The sequence below is a fragment of the Hemiscyllium ocellatum genome, chromosome 19, assembly GCF_020745735.1.
Source record: "Hemiscyllium ocellatum isolate sHemOce1 chromosome 19, sHemOce1.pat.X.cur, whole genome shotgun sequence".
NCBI lineage: Eukaryota > Metazoa > Chordata > Chondrichthyes > Orectolobiformes > Hemiscylliidae > Hemiscyllium > Hemiscyllium ocellatum.
In genome coordinates, this window is record NC_083419.1 from 49,802,184 (window position 1) to 49,822,579 (window position 20,396).

Genomic DNA, 20,396 nt, shown 5'->3' on the forward strand with positions numbered 1-20,396 from the left:
ACAAAAAGGGAGCATTCAGAGAGGATGAAAAAAAATTACTATTGTGTATCTATTACACAACACCATGAAATAATGCATTAAAATACAGATTAGGTCTTCATGACACCAGCCAGCTCAACCTAGAGCTATTGACCTTGCCAGCATATTTCAGACAATATCATTAACTGTGCTTTACAGAACTGTGATCATTTATTGCACAGTTCCCATTGATTCTGCTTTTCTAAAACTGACTGATATGAGATTTCTCAACTCCTGTCTAGAGCAGCAACAGCACCATGGTTACCTCTTTGAGGTCCGAAGAAAGAGCAGTGAGTCGTTCATTTTCAGACTGGACATTGACCACAACTGTCCTAGCTTGTTTCAGCTCTGTCTGCAGCTCCAGAATCTTACTGAGGTAATAGGCCTCCTTTGATGCAGATTCTTGCAGGAGGGTCTCTTCACGGGTCTCACCATCTTCTGCAACTTTACGATGGTTTGAATACGCCTGACCGAATGCCTGAAAAATAAATGCATTGACATCTTTAATTCTCTTTGATTGTACAAAGACAGGAACATTGAGCTTTACTTGCAATCGTTCAACAAATAACATAACATATGGAGTTAAAGCTCTCCTTGTCTATGTTATATGTAGCAATGACATGCACTTGGGATTATTAGGCAGTAAAACGTTGCAACTGCATAACATTATACAAAACATGAAGACTGCAAAGCAGTAATAAAACTAAGATCTGCTGATCTAACAGATCTGTGCAAATAATTCTTTACTCCAGCAGTGATGCCAAGCACATTCTTGACAGCTTAAAAAGGAAAGGAAGATAATCATTATGCATTTCCTAGTCACAGAAGATATTTGCAAGATATATATATACTCTGAATTTGCAGTGAAAGAGGGAGGCTGTCAGACTGTTATTAAAGTGTAAACAGGAGAAAAATCTCATGGAACTACTTAGATGCAATTAAATGTGAAAATCAGGATGTTGCTGTCCAAGGCACTGAGCTCCTCCAGACATTGTGTGATAACAGCATCTCTCATATCAGAGACTCACCATTGAATTGTATACTGAAATATGGCATGGAGTTGTTGTCCTTACCAATATATGCATTACTTGTTTCAGAAAAGTTGAAGCTTACATTGTAGTCGTTTCAATCACCCTAAATAATTAAATGCTGCTCAAGCATTTCATTCTAATAAGGCAGACATTCGTTCTGTACTTAAACAGATTTTTCAGGATTATTTGAACATCAGGATTTCGATTACCTGGAGTTGAGCAATAGCATCTGGTACACCATCAGCAGAAAACTGTTAAGTCTGCAGAAACACCTACACGGCTAGAAATAATTGCGATACCTTTGGGGCACTTCTCGTACTGGACCAAAGGATTCTTAATTCCAGTATCATTTAAAGCTTACAAAATATCATCAACATCATCTCAGAAAATATCGTCCTTGTCAACTAATTCTTTAAGGTAACTAGATGTGTTGAGGATCAAAGTAGTTTTTGCAAAGAACAGTGATTCCCATTACTGTGCACAATGATGACCCATTTAGTTCAACTGAAGATGCATTCTCCTACATAGCCAGCCATTAACTACCAAGCATAGGAGAGTTTAGCAGCAATTGTTTTGTTCAAGGGACACATAAGAAACGTTATACTCTGGTTATTCACTGATAATTATTCAGCTTTGACAAAGGGTCAGTTAGACTCAAAACGTCAGCTCTTTTCTCTCCTTACAGATGCTGCCAGAGCTGCTGAGATTTTCCAGCATTTTCTCTTTTGGTTTCAGATTCTAGCATCCTCAGTAATTTGCTTTTATTTGATAATTATTCATTACTTGCTCATCTACAATTTCTCTCAATGTACAATTTCTAACACACATGCCAAATAACAATACAAATTTAGAATCTATTTAGGTACAGCCTCTTACACAGCACTGAGGACTGGCTGGGAAAATGGTGGAAATTTGCATAATCAACCCTGATCTCCTTGAATGACTGAGGAGGTTACACCTGCTACTATTGCTAATGTTCTCACACTTTGGCACAAATGCTTTGACTTTATTTTGTTACAAGAGGCCATTTCGCCAATTATGTCTGTACCAGCATTTCATTACAACAATCCAAAGTTAACCCAAACAGCCCTGCTTTCTTCTCCTGGCCTTTGTTCCCCTGTTTCTAATAATATTTTTCCAATTTACCACTAAACGATACAATGATTTCTGCCTCAACCATGGCCTGTGGCTAAGTATTCTATATTCTTATTATATTTGATTAAAAAAAGAAAATCTCAGATGCTGGTTCCTCACTCGTGATGATAATTTTATACTGATTTCTTTTCACTCCCATTCCAAACAAGGAAATAGTTTCCCCTAGCCACTTTGTTACAACATTCCAAAACTTCTTTCTGATCTTCACTTCCCCTCTGTCCTAGTGGAAATAATTCTAGTACTTCAAGTTTCTCCTCAATGTTCCTGTCCCAGTCATCATCCTGGTGAATGAGACACTGTCCTAAGCATTATAAACAGGGCCATAGAACACATAAACAAGGAAGTTATGTAAAACTTGTATAAAACATAGTTTGGCCTCAGGTGAAATGCTGCATCCCGTTTTGGCCGCCACATCTCAGAGAAAGTGAAGAAAAGACGAATAAGAATGGTTCCAGAGCTAAAAGACATCAGTTTATGGTTGGATTGGAGAAGATTGGCTTGTACTTCATGGAGAAGGAAAGGTTGAGAGTAAATTTGATTAAGATGTTCAAATCGTGAGGGCTCTGGTCAGAGTAGATGAGGAGAAACTGTTCCCATTGGTGGAAAACACTAGAAAGTGAGGACATATATTTAAGGTAATTAATGAAAGAAAAAATGGTAACATAAGGAAACACTTCTTCACATAGCAGGTGGTTTGAGTCTGGAGTGTACTGCCTGAGAGAATGATGGAGGCAAGTTCAATCAAAGCATTCAAAAGGGAATTGGAGATGCTGGGACTTTTCTCCTTGAGGTCTGACAAGATGCAGGGCTGCTCGGAGAAGGTGAGAGAATGCATGAGCTGAACTGTCCTTTTAGAGAGCCAACACAGACTGAATCAGCCAAATCACCGCCTTCTGTACTATAATGATTTTGTGATTCTGAATCCGTGCAATAGCATTCATTCCCGTTTTACAATATGGTGCTGACGTCTGCACCAATGCTCAAATAATGACCTAATTAATTTTTTATACTAATTTACCATTACTTCAGAAAGACACACCAAGAACTTGCACTTATATAGAAACTTTCACTCTCTACAGATTTTCTAAAAAAAGTGACAATTAAATAAGTACTTCTGAAGTGTAGTCACTGCGATACTGTGGGGAAAACACAGCTGCCACCCCTGCTCAAATGTGTATGATATCAGAAATAGCAACATGGTAACATCCAGACAATCGCACTGTGTCAGTTATAGTAGCTGAGGAAAATATCATCACGGGAGATGAACTGCCTCACTGTTCTTGGAATAAGGCAATGGCATCTTTTCCACTCTCTCAAAAAGGCAGAGGGGATCCCACTTTAACATCTCTTCAGCACCGTAGCACTCCTTTAACATAACATCAGAATTTTAGGTGGTGTGTTTAAGTGTCTAGAATTAATTGTGAACATACAGCCTACTCCTCCAAAAGAGAAGATGCTAACATGTAACTAAAGTTGCTACCTTAAAAAATGAGAAGATATTGGACAAAAACTGGTGAGACAAAAATCAGTGTTTTTCAGATACCATATAGTGCAACAAATTAAAAAACTGATCCTATTTTAGAACAGAACTCCAAACCCAACTGATGTAGGAAAATAAATATTTTTCTGACCGTGACATAGAGAATGGGTTTTGAATTGTACTCCCAGCTCCGACAGAGTAAAAGATGACTTCATCTCAGGTGGAAATGAATACAATGTTAAAATGCTGAGTTAACACATTCTCCTCTCATTTTTGAAACCTACGTTACATCCAGCTCAGAATGGTGCAATGAAAGTCTTTCATCTTAACTGGCAAAAAATATCTACTTTAAGTTAATTTTCACAATCTTCAGCTGTTTTTAGAAGATGGAAATCTATTGACCAAAACAAGACTTACATCATTTTGCATTTGCTGCACTGTGTTTACAGGGATGGACAGATCAGAGGCAACTAAATGGCTGAAAACATGTGAAGATGTGTACAGAGGAAGCTCAATTATCTGAAGGACACAGGCAGGGAGCATTTTGCTCGGTTAACCAACTTCCAGATAACAGAGTTCGCCAAGCATCGGGATGTTGCAACCTTCTTCAGATTATCCAAAATTCGGTTAATCGAATGCCGGATAATTGAGGTTCCTCTGTATTTTATAAGTGCCCTATATAATCTCACCCTGTGTGTCCAGGGGATGTTGCTGAAAGGAAGCTGACAGGTGATTTGAAGCCAAAACCATCCCTTGGGGACCCAGAGAGAGTCGTCTTAGAAACAGGAAAAGAAGACACTGCTGGACATGTGTGTGTTGATTATATTCAGTTCGGCAGAACTGGAACCATGCAAGAAATATCCATGAATCTAGATAATGGCAAAGGTCGAATCAGGCATATTTGAGAAAGGTCAAGGAGCATAAGCAGTATTAATGCAAGACAATCACAGTCACAGAATAAGTGAGTGACATCTGGCAGGGTAATCTTTACACTATAAAATGGATGAAAATCAGACTGCAAGAAACACATGGGGCATTTGGAGTAGAAATGCACATTTAGGAAGCACATTCAATCTTAAAGAGGAAAGGTGATTAAAGAGGAATGGATGTTGGAGATGAAGCCGTTTGTAGAAGAGAACAGTTCTGAACAGGCAGCGCTAGTAGAACAGGAAACTTTAATATAATCAGCCAGCACTGGGGTCAGGAAATTGAGCATGGGAATTAGTCAAGTGGAAGAGATTAATCTGGAAAAGGGTGAGGAGATCAAAGAAAGAACAAGCATTTGACAAGGATTGAAGACGAGAGACACTGAAGAATTAGTGATTCTTAGTTGAAGGTTTGAAGGACTTATCTGGAAAACATGAACTAAGGCTTGCTGAACGGCATTCTTAATCCATATTAATCTTACATTTTTAAAAGGTGCATATCTGTGCACACTCCATTGTGGATAGCCATAGATCATCCAATCATAATTTTAAAAACCCAAATTTCCCTAAAATGCATATTCAGCATAGGTCATCTTCTTTATTACACCTGCAGGGTAGGTTTAAATAAAAGTATAGAAAGTGCTCTATGGCATGCATTAATCCAAACACGTAACATTACAATATGTATATGTATATGGTAAATGCTAGGAATTAAGTGAATTTGCACTAAAATGTTTTGATCTGATTTATTATTGTCAAATATACCAAGATAGAGTGAATAGTATTGCATTGCATGCTAACCCAACAGATCATAGCTCAGGGTAACAGAACAGAATGCAGAACATAGTGTTACAGGAAAAGAGAAGGTGCAGAGAAAGATCAACTCGCGTATGAGAAGTCCGTTCATAACTCCGATAACAATATAACAGGTCAATTTCTTGGGATTTACAGAATGTCTGTATGTGTTTTCAATTATCAGCTGAATTAATCTTCACATCTTTTCCACAATTTAGTGCAGTTAGTTATCTGATTGAAAAAGGCTTGTTTGAAGAAAATTCAACGGAATATGCTCAGCCAACTTTCATACAAATAACATTGAATAGGTGATGTTTTACAAGGGCACAAATTCAATACTTGGTAATGATTTAAATGAGGGAACTGAATGTAATACCTCAAAATCTGCAGGTGACAAAAAGCTGGGTGGAAAGGTGAACTATGACGAGGATGCAGAGATGTGGCAGTGTGATATGGACAGACTGAGTGAGTGAGCAAATGCAGTATGGTGTGGATAAATGTGAGGTTTGGTAGCAATAATAAGAAGGCAGATTATTATTTGAATTGCATAAGGGAAATATCCAGCAAGATCTAGGTATCCTCATGCACCAGTCATTGAAAGTAAATGTGCAGGTGCAGCAGGAAATAAAGATAAACAGGATGTTGGCCTTCATAGTTGGAGGAATCAAGTACAGGAACAAGAATGTTTTACTGCAATTAAAGAGAGACTTGGTGAGGCCAAGCTGGGAATATTGTGAGCCATTTTGGTCTTTTTATCTGAGAAAGAATGTACTTGTTATTGAGGGAGTTCAGTGAAGATTTACCAAATTGATGCCTGGGATGGCAGGACTAATATATGAAGAGATTCAGTCAGTTAAGATTGTATTCACTGGAATTTCACAGACAGTGGGGATTTCACAGAAATTCAAATACTTCTAAAAGGACTAGACAGGTTAGGTGCAGGAGAGATGTTCCCGATGGTGGGGAAGTCAACAACCAGGGGGTCATAGTTTATGGATAAAGGGTAAACCTTTTTGGGCTGAGACAAGGAGAAATTTCTTCTCCCAGAAAGTGGTGAACTCATGAAATTCATTCCCACAGAAAGTGTTTGAGGCCAAAACATTGTGTTTTCAAGAAGGAGGTAGATGTAGCTCCTGCCTAAAGGGATCAAGGGATATGTGGTGAGGCAGCATTAGGGTATTAAGCTCGATGATCAGCCATGGTCACATTGAATGCAGAGCAGACTACTCTTCCTCTTATTGTCTATGTTTCAATTTGAATGTCAGTGACTCGGGTACAGGATACAGCCTTTTGGATTATAATATGTTCATTTCTGTTTCTCTAATGTGACTGACAGTTGGAGAAATGTGTTGGGAATCTCTCTGATTTAGAGTTCTGTGCAACCCAACTGGGAGTTTTCACATGGTCTCTCCTGCTCTGCCACTGGCAGACAGCTCAGCTACAAACTGAACTTCTGCCAAAATTGCTGCAATGGAGAGCTGGAGAAACTCTGTTGACATGGCTGGCTGATTTGGCTCAATGGGGCCTGAACACTAGAGTGGTCAAAAATGTTGAGAATGTTTTGAGAAGGAGAAAGTGAGGACTGTTTCTGAGAAGGCTGAACAGTGCAGTCAATCAAGTTCAAAATCTAATCCAACTGGAAGCAGAGAATAAACCTTACCCCTTTACAACTGCACTGCAACAGGTTAGGTGATATCATAGAATCCACACAGTGTGGAAATAGGCCAATTGGCCCAACAAGTTCACATTGACCCTTCGAATCATAACCCACCCAGACCCATTCCCCCTGACTAATGCAACTAACCTATACATCCCTGAACACAATGGGCAATTTAACATGAACAATTCACCTAACCTGTACATCTTTGGACTGTGGGAGGATACCAAAGCACCCAAAGGAAACCCACACAGAGACAGGGAGAATGTGCAAAACTCCACACAAAAAAAAATCATCCAAGGCTGGAATCAAACCTGGGCCCCTGGAGCTGTGAAGCAGCAATGCTAACTATTGAGCCACTATTTAATTCCAATCCTGATAGAGGAATGATGGGAATCTTTTGAAATAAAATGTAGTTCTCTTCTTTTTTTTGAATGATAATCACACCCACATCATACTGTTTACACACAGCAAAATCCACTCCATAAAGGCTATTTTAAGACAATGATATGTTGATGACTTACATTGTAAGACAATTTTAGTAGATTCAAACAGCAAATAAAATCTACATTGTCAGGCCTCAAAATGTTGTCTTCAACCAAATGTCAGCCAATGGCTAGAAATGTGAATTGCTCCCTGTAGAGCTGGAGAGGACCATTTGTTTCATTATTTTGTTCATTGGGGAATGACTGAATGCAATCAATTGCTTTAATTCAAATATCATCCCCTAAAATAATAAATGGTTTTTATGTTAGAAAATAACATTTTTGCAAAAGACTTTTCTTCAAAGTTGCAAATGCATTTTGAATTGTGGTGTGAAATGCTACATTTGGACCCCTCTAACATCATGCAACTCAGCAGTTCAGGAGGAGGCCATTTGACCCAATGTGTTTATGATGGCTCATTGATGGAGCAATCAGAAATGAATTCATTTCCCAGCTCTCTCCCCATCACCATCATCTTGCAATGCAATTGTCTACTATTTTACTTGGTCAGAAATGTCTACAAGATTTGGCAGCAAATAATATTAATTTCTGAAAAAGACTCTTTGGATTCAAAATGTTAACTCTGGTTCTCTCACCATAGATGTTGCTAGACCTGCTGAGTTTCACCAACATTTTTGGCTTTTATTCGCATTAATGTCAATCAGACTATTTAGGTAGCTCACTGTTACCACTGTGTAAATGAACACTAGCAAGCTTCTGGGATGGCTATTTGATCTCAAAGTTACATCAAAAACTTTGTGAACGTTACACACACTAGTTGCTTTCTTTGAACAAAGAAAGAGATAGTGATAGAAACATAAAACACAGAGACGAAGAAATAGGATAAATTAGAGTTAAAAAAAGGAAAATAGAAAATGAAAGCAAATGTGAATTACAAATTTGAGAAACAGTAACAGAAAAAGGAGGAAAATTATGAGAAGAGGGAGCAGAAGAGTGTAACTGTAAATCAGTGTTTGGTACAGTATTGATGTCCCTGTCCTTGAGAGGTACAGGGGTGAATAGGCAATCAGTGAGTAAAATGTGAAGTTTTCACCCATGAAATGTGGGACCAGTCAGCCCATCCATCATGATTAGGAATGATGGAACATCAAGCCAGCCATCAATCATACAAATCAAATTCTCGTTTTCTCTGCTCCTAATCCTCATCACAGTAGATGGAATTAGAAGGTCATGTACTTCCTCAAAGGGGTATGAACTCTTCCTGAACTGCGAATGCTAACCTTCCTGAGGGAGACTTCAAGTCACTTCAACAGAAAGCCCGAGAGCAATAATGTCACTTTGGCTAGAGTTGATATGGCTCAGGGAAACCATAAGACAAATTGAGCGAATATTGATAAGGATACCCCTTCACTTTAAAAAAAGAGGAGGTGGATGTTTGGAATGGAGCTGGTCTTGTTGCAACCAGCTGATTCTGCCTTAACCACAACTCACCAAAGAACCGTCAGTTGTCCACAATGTATAAATTTCAATAAGCATAATGAAGAGTCTGTAAGACAATTGATTAGGCAAAAGTGAGTACGGCAGATGCTGGAAACCAGAGTTTAGATCAGAGTGGTGCTGGAAAAGCACAGCAGGTCAGGCAGCATCTGAGAAGCAGGAAAATCGACGTTTCGAGCAAAAGCCCTTCATCAGGAATTAACCAATTGGTTAGTCCAGTGTAGTACTGAGCATTGGATTCAGGTCGTTCTGGTGAAATCACTGACCTCAAGTGGACTTAAAGGATCAAATTGCACTACTTTGAAGATCAACATAGCAGTCTCCTTAGCATAATAGATAATCCTTCTCCATTAACCAATATCACACTATTGTTTCTTGGTCTTGGCTGTTTGAAAATTGGTTGCTGCATTTCAGACACAGATTAATTTGAAAATACTTAGTTGGCTATAAAACACTTTGGATGTGTTCAGGTCATCATCAAGCCATTGTAACCCAGAAGAAAGTGACGGGCAGAACATAGGTGGAAAGTTTAACGTGTTAAACCTCCAGGATTCTATCCATCTAGCCGGAGCTAGTCATGTTAGAGTAACTGGAATCTAAAAGAGGTATCAATAGGATGAAAAGAAGTTATTGTGGATTATTTTATCAAAATCAGAAGCAAATCAGAAACTGTAAACAAGCTCATTAGAATTATTTCAGTTCTCTGTTAAGTAATGAAATAACAGGAGCAAATTTTAAAATTATTTCTTCACTAACAACCAGATAAATAGCACCAGATAAAAGTGGTTTCCCTTCCTAGACCTTTCCATTTCTATCTCGGGCGACCGACTCAACACAGACATCTATTATAAACCGACTGACTCCCACAGCTACCTGGACTACACCTCCTCCCACCCTGCCCCCTGAAAAAACGCCATCCCATATTCCCAATTCCTTCGTCTCCGCCACATCTGCTCCCAGGAGGACCAATTCCAACACCGCACAGCCCAGATGGCCTCCTTCTTCAAGGACCGCAGATTCCCCCCAGACGTGATCGACGATGCCCTCCACCGCATCTCCTCCACTTCCCGCTCCTCCGCCCTTGAGCCCCGCTCCTCCAACTGCCACCAAGACAGAACCCCACTGGTTCTCACCTACCACCCCACCAACCTCCGCATACAACGTATCATCCGCCGCCATTTCCGCCACCTCCAAACGGACCCCACCACCAAGGATATATTTCCCTCCCCTCCCCTATCAGCGTTCCGCAAGGACCACTCCCTTCGTGACTCCCTCGTCAGATCCACACCCCCCACCAACCCAACCTCCACCCCCGGCACCTTCCCCTGCAACTGCAGGAAATGTAAAACTTGCGCCCACACCTCCACACTCACTTCCCTCCAAGGCCCCAAGAGATCCTTCCATATCTGCCACAAGTTCACCTGTACCTCCACACACATCATCTATTGCATCCGCTGCACCCGATGTGGCCTCCTCTATATTGGTGAGACAGGCCGCTTACTTGCGGAACGCTTCAGAGAACACCTCCGGGCCGCCCGAACCAACCAACCCGATCACCCCGTGGCTCAACACTTTAACTCTCCCTCCCACTCCACCGAGGACATGCAGGTCCTTGGACTCCTCCACCGGCAGAACATAACAACACGACGGCTGGAGGAGGAGCGCCTCATCTTCCGCCTGGGAACCCTCCAACCACAAGGTATGAATTCAGATTTCTCCAGTTTCCTCATTTCCCCTCCCCCCACCTTGTCTCAGTCAGTTCCCTCAACTCAGCACCGCCCTCCTAACCTGCAATCCTCTTCCTGACCTCTCCGCCCCCACCCCACTCCGGCCTGTCACCCTCACCTTGACCTCCTTCCACCTATCCCACCTCCATCGCCCCTCCCCCTAGTCCCTCCTCCCAACCTTTTATCTTAGCCTGCTTGGCTCTCTCTCTTATTCCTGATGAAGGGCTTATGCTCGAAACGTCGAATTCTCTATTCCTGAGATGCTGCCTGGCCTGCTGTGCTTTGACCAGCAACACATTTGCAGCTGAGAAGGAGAAGAATCTGCCTCACCAAATTCCTGGAATTTGTGAAAATGACAACTCAAGTGGAACTTCATGAAGGCTTCCAATAAAGATCTTCACATAAGGCCTTTGTTAAGCTGTGTGCTTAGATATGTGTCTGGGGGAGGTGGGTGTTTCAGGACAAATCCACAAAAAGTACAAGTAAGAAATTGGCTGAATGGTGAAAAGCACCAATCAGGTGGCAGAGGTTCTAATTGCAGCATATTAGCATTTGCACACTCATATTGCTAACACCGATGAGCCCAACTGTCCATATGAGACTTCTATTTGTGAATAAAGATATGTATTTCAACTCTTCATTATCCCAATGCTTCTTGACCTATTGATCTGCACTGCACTCAGAACCTCAAGTTGGTCAGATTTACTATAATAGAAGCTAGGAGGGACACTGGAAGTGCAAGTAGCAATGATTCAAATTGCTATACGTGGAAAGGAAAATAACAAACACACAATCCACTGATACATTTGACAAAAAAAAGGAAGCTCAACACAATCAACTAAAGTATGAGCCAACAAAAAAACAGGTCACTTAACTGGATCAACACAGTAAATACAGGTTAGAAAAATGTCAAATCACACAATGCTGTTGTCTAATTACAATTTTCCAATGTCTCAAATTGCTTTACAATGAAGTACTTTTTTGAAGACTAGATTGTTACAACATGGGGACTATTGTAATGGAGGATCAGATTTTAAGTGATCGAGAAGGTAAACCCAAAAAATGTCATCAAACAAGGTTGAGGGATCAGACCAAAGGTCAAGAATTTCAAACTCATTTAAGATAAACTTAGAAATCATCACCACACATTCTTCTTCACACAAGGAACAATTAATAGATGTAATAGATTATTGATCAATGATGTCAAAATAAAAGCTGAGAATTATTTTAGAGCAAGTGGACACACAGAATTCTGAGTTGGTTGCAGGAGGGGGAGGGGAAACTATCAGCATTTTTGTCACGCGAATTATATATCCAAATCCCATGTGCTATTATTAAGATGTCAAGGTTGCAATCATACTTATAAAGCACCCTTAAATGTCAAATTTCATGCACATAAATTTAAACTGCTGACAAGCGTGCCTGTGTGTGAAAGTCTATTTGATCTAAAAGGTTACAGAGGTCAGATAATGTGCCTCCAACAGAATATTAACTACTTCTCTGCACAGGCATATGATAGCGATTAATATGGTTTTGGAAAATTTAAGAAAAAGCTGAACTGCTTAATGTACTGAATATGTACCAGAAATGAAATCTCTTAGGGTGCAATTACATTACAAACATTATTTAGCATCAAGTTGCTTTTGCATTGCTCCTGCTATTACTGGAAAAGAAAAAAAATGTTATACAGTGGCTTCCGTGGCCTCAGAATGTCCTAAAGTAGTTCACAGCCACTAATGTACTTGAAGATTCAGATCAGGCTTTAAATCTTGGAATTCTATCACACAGAAACAATTTCAAATTAATGCTAAAACTGATAGTACAACATCAGCCTTAAGGCTTCATTAATAACTTGTCATCATTTGAAATTGAGTTCCTAGCAAGTGAAGCTTTCAAACAATTAATTTGGATGTTTGAAGCAGAAAAGCTCAACTATGCTCAATACAGGAAGTGTGTTAGCAGGTTTAGTTTGGGCCTTTTCACACATTAAAGTATACAATAAAGATGTATACTTATATATAGCACATTTTATGACGAGTGAAAGCTTCAAAGTGCTTTACAGTCAATAATGAAGTATTTCTAAAGTGAATTATTATTGCAAGATTGAAAACGCTGCAGCCAATTTGCCTACATACAGCAATATGATAATGGTCAGATAATCTATTTTTGGTTTGCAATGTTGATTGGTGGATAAATATTAGCCAGTACAACAGGATTACTCTGTTGGTCATCTTCAAAATAGTCCTGTGGAGTATCTTACATGCACTTGAGAGGGCCAATGGGGCTTTGCTTTAATGAGTTGTCTGAAAGATGGCACCCCCAACAACCCAGCCCACCTTAGTATGGCACTGAACTGTCAACCCTGATTTTGTCTTGGACAAACAATCATAAAGATCATATGTTTTAATGTCATGTCATATACTTCTACTGAGATGCTCGTAAATATTTGTTCGAATTGCTGCTTCCAGGACCATCATCAGTGATAGATGTGTACTTCATTACATTCTTGTATGCTCCAGCACTTCACCGGTGATTAAGGATACATATAAACATTTCAGATCAACCCAACAGTACACAGGTTCTACAGCACAAAAAAGGCCCTTATGCCCATCGCATGGCATCATATGTTTCAAACTTCAACGATTTGGAGCCAGAAAGCAAGTTTATTTTTCCTGCTCTGGATGAATAATCCGTTTAAACAGAAATGTTAACTACACAATGGACCTAAGTTGTGTTACAGTGAAGTAATCATTTATGGGTGGCATGGTGGCTCAGCAATTAGCAATGCTGTCTCTCAGCAGCAGGGACCTGGATTCAATTTCAGCTTTGTGTGACTGCGTGGAGTCTGCATGTTCTCCCCATGTCTGCAAAGACCATCTTTCTTTGGGGTGCTCCTGTTTCCTCCCACATCCAAAGATGTGCAGGTTAGGTGGATTAGTTGTAGTAAATTGCTCCATATTTTCTAGTGATGTGAAGACTAGCCATAGGAAATGTGGAGTTATGGATATAGAGTAGGGACTGGGTGGAATGCTCTTCAGAGGGTCAGTGCAGACTTGATAGGCCAAATGGCCTCTTTCCACACTGGAAGGATTCAATGATTTTATAAGAAACAGGAGGTTTAGCAAATTTAGCTATGAGCTTTGTAAGTGGACAATGAGACAACTGTGACCACGATATCTGGTGAGGACGAGGCTGAAATTAGAAAGAGAAGTTTATCATGTGCTGAATCAGTGTGGCCAGGTTTGGCAGCCACAACTGTGCTGGGGAAGATGTTTCCCCAATTCAAATAAGGTCAGTGCAGCAACACAAGCAAGTAAGAGCAAGTCAATTGCTTGGTTGTTTCTCAGTATATCCATTGGTCCAGGATGGGGGCTATTCTGGTACAGTGTCCATGTCCCTACCTCTGAGCCAAAAGGCCTGTGTTCAAGTCTAACCTGCTCCAGAACTGTGTCCTATCACATCTAAACAGAAGTTAGAGGTATCTACCCACGTCTAGGCAGATCGAAGCTATGTAACCTGAGCAGGAGTGGGAGAAATTCAGCATGTTATCTAGAGAAATTGTGGGGAATAGAACCATATGGAGCAGACAGAAGACATTAACCCTACAGCATAGTCTCAATTTTTACACCTTTGGATCCCAGGACAGCATGATTTAATTGGGGGAATGCATCATAATGACGGAGAAAGAGAGAAATGAGGTTTCTAAGAAGAGATATCTTGCTACATAAGACAACCAATGAAGAAGGATCACAGGACCCGAAACATTAACTCCGATCTCTCTCCAGAGATGCTGCCAGAACTGCTGGGTTTTTCCAGCAATTTCTGATTTGTTTCTGATTTCCAACATTTTTTTAGTTTCTTTTGCATGAAATACACTTAGAGACAGAATCTAATCATTTCAGTGAAAAATCTCACTTCCAAAACTGCATAAATGAAAGCCATCATTATTTACTTGTTATAATGCCTAGGTTTCAAAATATGCTTGCTATCACATCACACAATTCAGCAAGCCTGATGAAAAATCACTGATCTGAATTGTTCACTCAGTTTCTCTCAAATATAGCTGCTGCCTTACTGGCTGAATCTTTTTTTTGAAGGAGGCATGATGTTTATCACCAGAAGGGTTGTGGCACGTTTATGTTATAAGCTGTATCGATAGAGGGAACACAACACTGTCATTCTTGCGTGATACCTATAATAGTGGTTAAAAAGAAGAAGAAAATGAAGCTAACATCTCATTTCTCCAATGCAAGTGTTCAGGTTCTTTGAAGGTGACGAGAGAATGACATTTTGGAGAAAGTCACATTAATGAATTGAGAAATGAAAGTTCCAGATGAACAGGCCTCTTCATTAACTGCAGTGGGCAGACAGCAGCTTCTGTCTAAAATGAAGGACTTTACTCAAAGAGCTCCAAAAACCTTCACTGGAAATTGACATCAACACAAGCTGTCAGAAACCATCTGGACAGCAAGTCATTCAGCCCAGATGATACTCTGGCACCAAGTTGTAAACAGTGTTCACTCAAAGGTGAGACAATACAGAAATGAGAAGCAGACAAAGAGAAGATAAAGCACTTCGTTTAAAAACAGAATGAAAACAGCCACAAAGTACTGCAAGGATGAATGTTGCTGCATGGGGAAATGGGATTCTCAGACTCACGGTGGCTGCCTTCATCCTCTGCAGCCATTGTTCCACCTCAACAGGCAAGTATTGAGGTCTCAAAGTGTCTTGCACCTTGGTGGATCAGGAAGTGTCATGTGCAGCAGTCAGCAGCTTTCTCCTCCCGTCAGTGGTGTCAATGCCTCCATACTACAGGGAGACTGTCAGCTTATATCTTTTTGTTGACCATACTTTGAGCTTTGCCAATGGAGAGCAGCCGTAGAGAACCTGCCATGAAAAGCAGTTTTCAGGCATCTGGATGAAGTGCCCATCCATTGGAGTTAGCTCTTCAAGAGCAGATCTTTGATACTCATACTTGTAGTTTCATAGAGGATGCTCCCATTGTGCTATGCCATTTATTCTGCAGGATTCATCATATCTTGACCAGATGGGCTAATGGGCTGAGAAGTGGCAGATGGGGTTTAGTTTAGATAAATGCCAGGTGCTGCATTTTGGAAAAGTAAATCTTAGCAGGACTTATACATTTAATGGTAAGGTCCTAGGGAGTGTTGCTGAACAGAGACCTTGGATTGCAGGTTCATAGCTCCTTCAAAATGGAGTCGCAGGTAGATAGGATAGTGAAGAAGGCGTTTCGTATGCTTTCCTTTATTGGTTAGAGTATTGAGTACAAGAGTTGGGAGGTCATGGTGCAGCTGTATAGGACATTGATTAGGCCACTGTTGGAATATTGTGTGCAATTCTGGTCTCCTTCCTATGGGAAAGATGTTGTGAAACTTGAAAGGGTTCAGAAAAGATTTACAAGGTTGTTGCCAGAGTTGGAGAACTTGAGCTACAGGGAGAGGTTGAATAGGCTAGGGATGTTTTCCCTGGGAGCATCAGAGGCTGAGGGGTGACCTTATAGAGGTTTATAAAATCATGAGGGGCATGGATAGGATAAATAGACAGTTTTTTCCCTGGAATGGGCGAAGTCCAGAATTGGACGGCATAGGTTTAGGGTGAGAGGGGAAAGATATAAAAGAGGCATAAGGGGCACTTTTTCACGCAAAGGGTGGTGTGTGTCTGGAATGAGCAGCCAGAGGAAGTGGTGGAGGCTGGTACAATTGCACCATTTAAAAGGCATCTGGATGGGTACATGAATAGGATGGGTTTGGAGGGATATAGACCAGGTGCTGGCTGGTTGGACAAGATTGGGTTGGGATATCTGGTCAGCATGGGTAAGTTTGACCGAAGGGTCTGTTTCCATGCTGTACATCTCTGTGACTCTATATGCATCACTAGGGTATGCTCTGAAGGATCCTAATGTGATGTTGGTAGAGCCCAAAATTCGCTGCAGTAGAGGTGGGTGGTCAATGCAGCAGCTTTATAGACGTGGACCTGTGACCTCCAGAGATTCTAGTTGCTAAAGTCAGATTGCTACAGCTTGAAGGTGACAATTTGGCATACTTGGCCCAATGCTGAATCTCATTATCAATCGTAGTGCCTTGGGAGAGGTGGCTGCTGAGATATGGAAAGTGCTGCACGAACTCCACAGCCATTTTGAACGGTGTTTAACCAAGAAGAGATGTGGAAAGTCCCAAAAGGTAAGTCTTATCCAATACAAATTTCTTCCCTTCTACAGCATAGAATAGCTGCCTTCTCTTTTACAATAAATACTTCACACCTTAATTTAGTTAGCCATTGCCTCTGTTTCCACAACAAATTCTCCCTCATTATCCATGATTGACTCAGATTTCTTTTAACGGCCCTTTTACAATTTGCCTGTTTATAAAATGCTTTCAAATTCGCTTTGATATTCACTCCTCTCCTATTCTCATACTCTATTTGAGTTTGGTGTTAGGACCCTTACAGAGCTCATACACTTAATTTTGACTTCTACATCTTCGCACATGCTGGGAACTCTCACATTGGATTGCCATCCATTGGACCTTGAGGCACTGAGTCTACTTGTTGGGTAATTATTCTTTGTCTAGCAGTTTGTGTTTGCAACTACCTTGGCCAGATCTGTCTGAACTCATGAAAATGAGCCCTCCTCCAGTTAATAATTTTTAGGCTCAATTGTTCCTTTGTCCTTTTCTGAAAATACTTCAAATCTGATGACATCATGAACATTGTTTCCAAATCCCCGACCAACATAAACATGCTCCCCTTGCTCCACATTATTACCCAGAAGCAGATTCAGCACTGACTCCTCCCTTATTAAGCTCCAAGTACACTGATCAAGAAAGCTGCTTTGCATTCATCCATCTCTTTTTCCCTGGTTTCACCATTACTATCTCATCCATATTCGAATAAGTGAAGTCCCTCATTATCACTCTTCTACACTTGCATCTTTAATTAATTTTTCTGCAGAGTTGTTTCAGTGTGTCCTTCCCACATTTTGGTGACCTACAATATACATACACCAAGTAGTACAGTAGCTTTCTCTTTGACTCCTTCTTGAGAAAGATAAAAAAATTTAATCAATATTCTTTTTTATAGGTTAAAATGCTAATTATCAAATCTCTTCTGCTTCAGTCGTTCAATCAAACCAGTGCTGAGGTACCGTAGCACGACAGTGAGTAATAATAAAGCTGCAATTTTGCACATTCGTTATGAACCGTTCAAAAATTAGGGATATATGGATTTTTCAAACTTTAAAGAAAATGGATTTTTTTTCTTATAATGCTTGCACATTAACTTCTATAAGCAAAGGTGCCAGTATGGTTTTACCAGGCAAAAAAGGTTTCTTTCCTCAGGAACCTATAAAACGCTAGGAAGCACAGCTTTGTTGTCAGGCTTTGTATAGTGAAATTAATTATAGAGATTTGCACTGACTCAGAAATTTAAATGGAGACTAAACCATTAATTATGCACCTTTACACAATGCACAAAAGAACGGCATGTATTTATATCACAGACATCACATAAAGACACATATTTGACCATTTTCGCTTCACTGGGAAGACAGAAACGATAAGGTAGACTAAATGTTAAAATAACAGAGATGATAAGTGTACATCAAAGGGGGCAGACAGTATCAGAGGACTAACAAAGTCTAACAGCACCCAAGAATGAAATTTTAAAAAGGCCAGTTTTAATACAAGGAGCAGGGTCAACTGGGTATGTGGTAGGTTTCATAGAGGAGATTTATTTATTAAGGAATGTGTTCAATGGGTAATAGGGAGATGGGTGACAAACTATAGATCATATGGGAAGTTAGGGTAAAATTGGAAGAGAGACTGGGAAGATGAAGGGTGGGAAGGAGGAGAAGATAACAAAGAAGCTGAGACAACCACATCTGGTGTTTAGGAGCAAAGCGGTCAGTGATCCCCTTATATTTAATGTGAAGTATCAATCGAGCTTGCAGGGCATGCTGTAGTGAAAGGGAATTTCAGTTCTCCTTGCTGTGCAGGTAAGACATACCATTTTCCCATATATTAAAAAAAACTTGCAGCTAATTTCAGGCCATTGTTTCTTGCCGCTTCCTTTTCTGATATCAGGTGTAGGCACTTCACTTAGATCAGACTTTGCACAAAAGAACGTGCATTAAATTCTATCCAATGTCATATGCCAAACTGGTTTACCACATGGGGTTATAGCCATAAGTTACAATGGCTTTTGGTCACTATTGGACAATTTCAGATTTTCCCATAACATACTCCATTTGCAAGATCTCTCCCCACTCACTTAGTTTGTGTACATCCCTTTTAACTTTTCAATATCCTCTTCACAAATTATTTTCTTGCTTATTGCTGTATCATCAACAAATTTAGCAACCATACCTTTGATTCTTTTGTCCCTTCATTATACTAATTATAAAAGGTTGAGGTCGCAGCACTGATCCCTGCGACACACTTCTCACTGTATGTTGCCAACCAGAAAATGACCCATTAATACCCAATCTGGTTTATACTAACTCCCCATTCCATTACACATTCCAATATATTACCCTCTACAATCATAGAGGTCTACAGCACAAAAAAGACCCCTTGAGCTCATATTTTCCACAATAAACTTTGACATGGCATTTTATCAAATGCCTTTTGGCATATTTTTCACCACTTGCCCTTCACCCTACAGAGGAAAGGGAAGACTAACTGTTAAGAAAATATAGATAAATGGTCTTCAAAGGGTCACTTGAAGCCTTAGTACATTACAGTTTTCCTTTATCTTCCTTATGACAAACGTTGAGCTAACTTGCCTGAAGTTTTCTGATTTCCGTCTCCCTCCCTTTTTGAATAAAGGTGTGATTTTTTCTATCTTCCAGTGAAATGAGCCTTCCCTGAATGTGGAAAGTTTGGAAAATTAACACCAAAGCATCAACTGTCCCATGAGCTACTTTTTTTAAAGCCCTAAGGTGAAGTCTATTTGTACACAGGCACTTGTCAGCTCACAGCTCCATCAATTTACTCATTACCACTCCTCTGGTTATAGTAATTTTCTTGTGTTCCATCCCTCTCTTCCATTTCCTGATTTACAGCTATTTCTGGGATGTTATTTGTTACATTATAGTGAAGTCTGATGCCAACTATCTATTAAACTCATCTGCTACCTCCTAATTTTCCATTATTAATTTCTCAAGCTCACTTTCTAAAGGACCAATACTCAGATTTAATTCTTTTTTAAAATGTCTATAGACCCTCTTATTATCTGTTATTAGATTTCTAGTTAGCTTTCTCTTGTTCTGTAATTTCTTCTCTCCTTATTAATCCTTTAGTCATGATTTGCTGCTGTTATACTTTTTAACAACCTTTCTAACTTCTCTCACCCTTTTGTGCAATTATAAGCCTTTTCTTTAGGTTTGATATTATCTTTAATTTTTTTTTGAAAATGAAATCCTCCTTTTCATAAGTTTTTTTTACTTATCCCCGCATCCTGGCAATGACTTTGTTTACCACAACTTTTGACAAAATCCTCTTCCTTGATTAAAAAAGCATTGCAAAGTACAAAGAACCTCTACTTCCACCAGTAGATCTCTGCAGTGGTCTCGAACCAGTTCTACTACTCATCATTTTGCAGTTCCTCCACCTAGAAAGGAAGTCTTGGTTCCATTTTATATTAGCTG

At 39.9% G+C, this 20,396-nt stretch overlaps 1 protein-coding gene across 10 annotated transcripts in view; it reads right to left on the reverse strand.

The window, feature by feature from the left end:
• Positions 1–20,396, reverse strand: part of bicd1a (bicaudal D homolog 1a) — a 207,803-nt gene that overhangs the window by 111,429 nt on the left and 75,978 nt on the right. For all 10 annotated transcript variants that reach the window (XM_060839446.1, XM_060839448.1, XM_060839443.1 and 7 more), the window contains exon 2: positions 284–496. In XM_060839446.1, the coding sequence (XP_060695429.1) occupies positions 284–496 (213 nt within the window). The remainder of the gene's footprint in view (positions 1–283; positions 497–20,396) is intronic.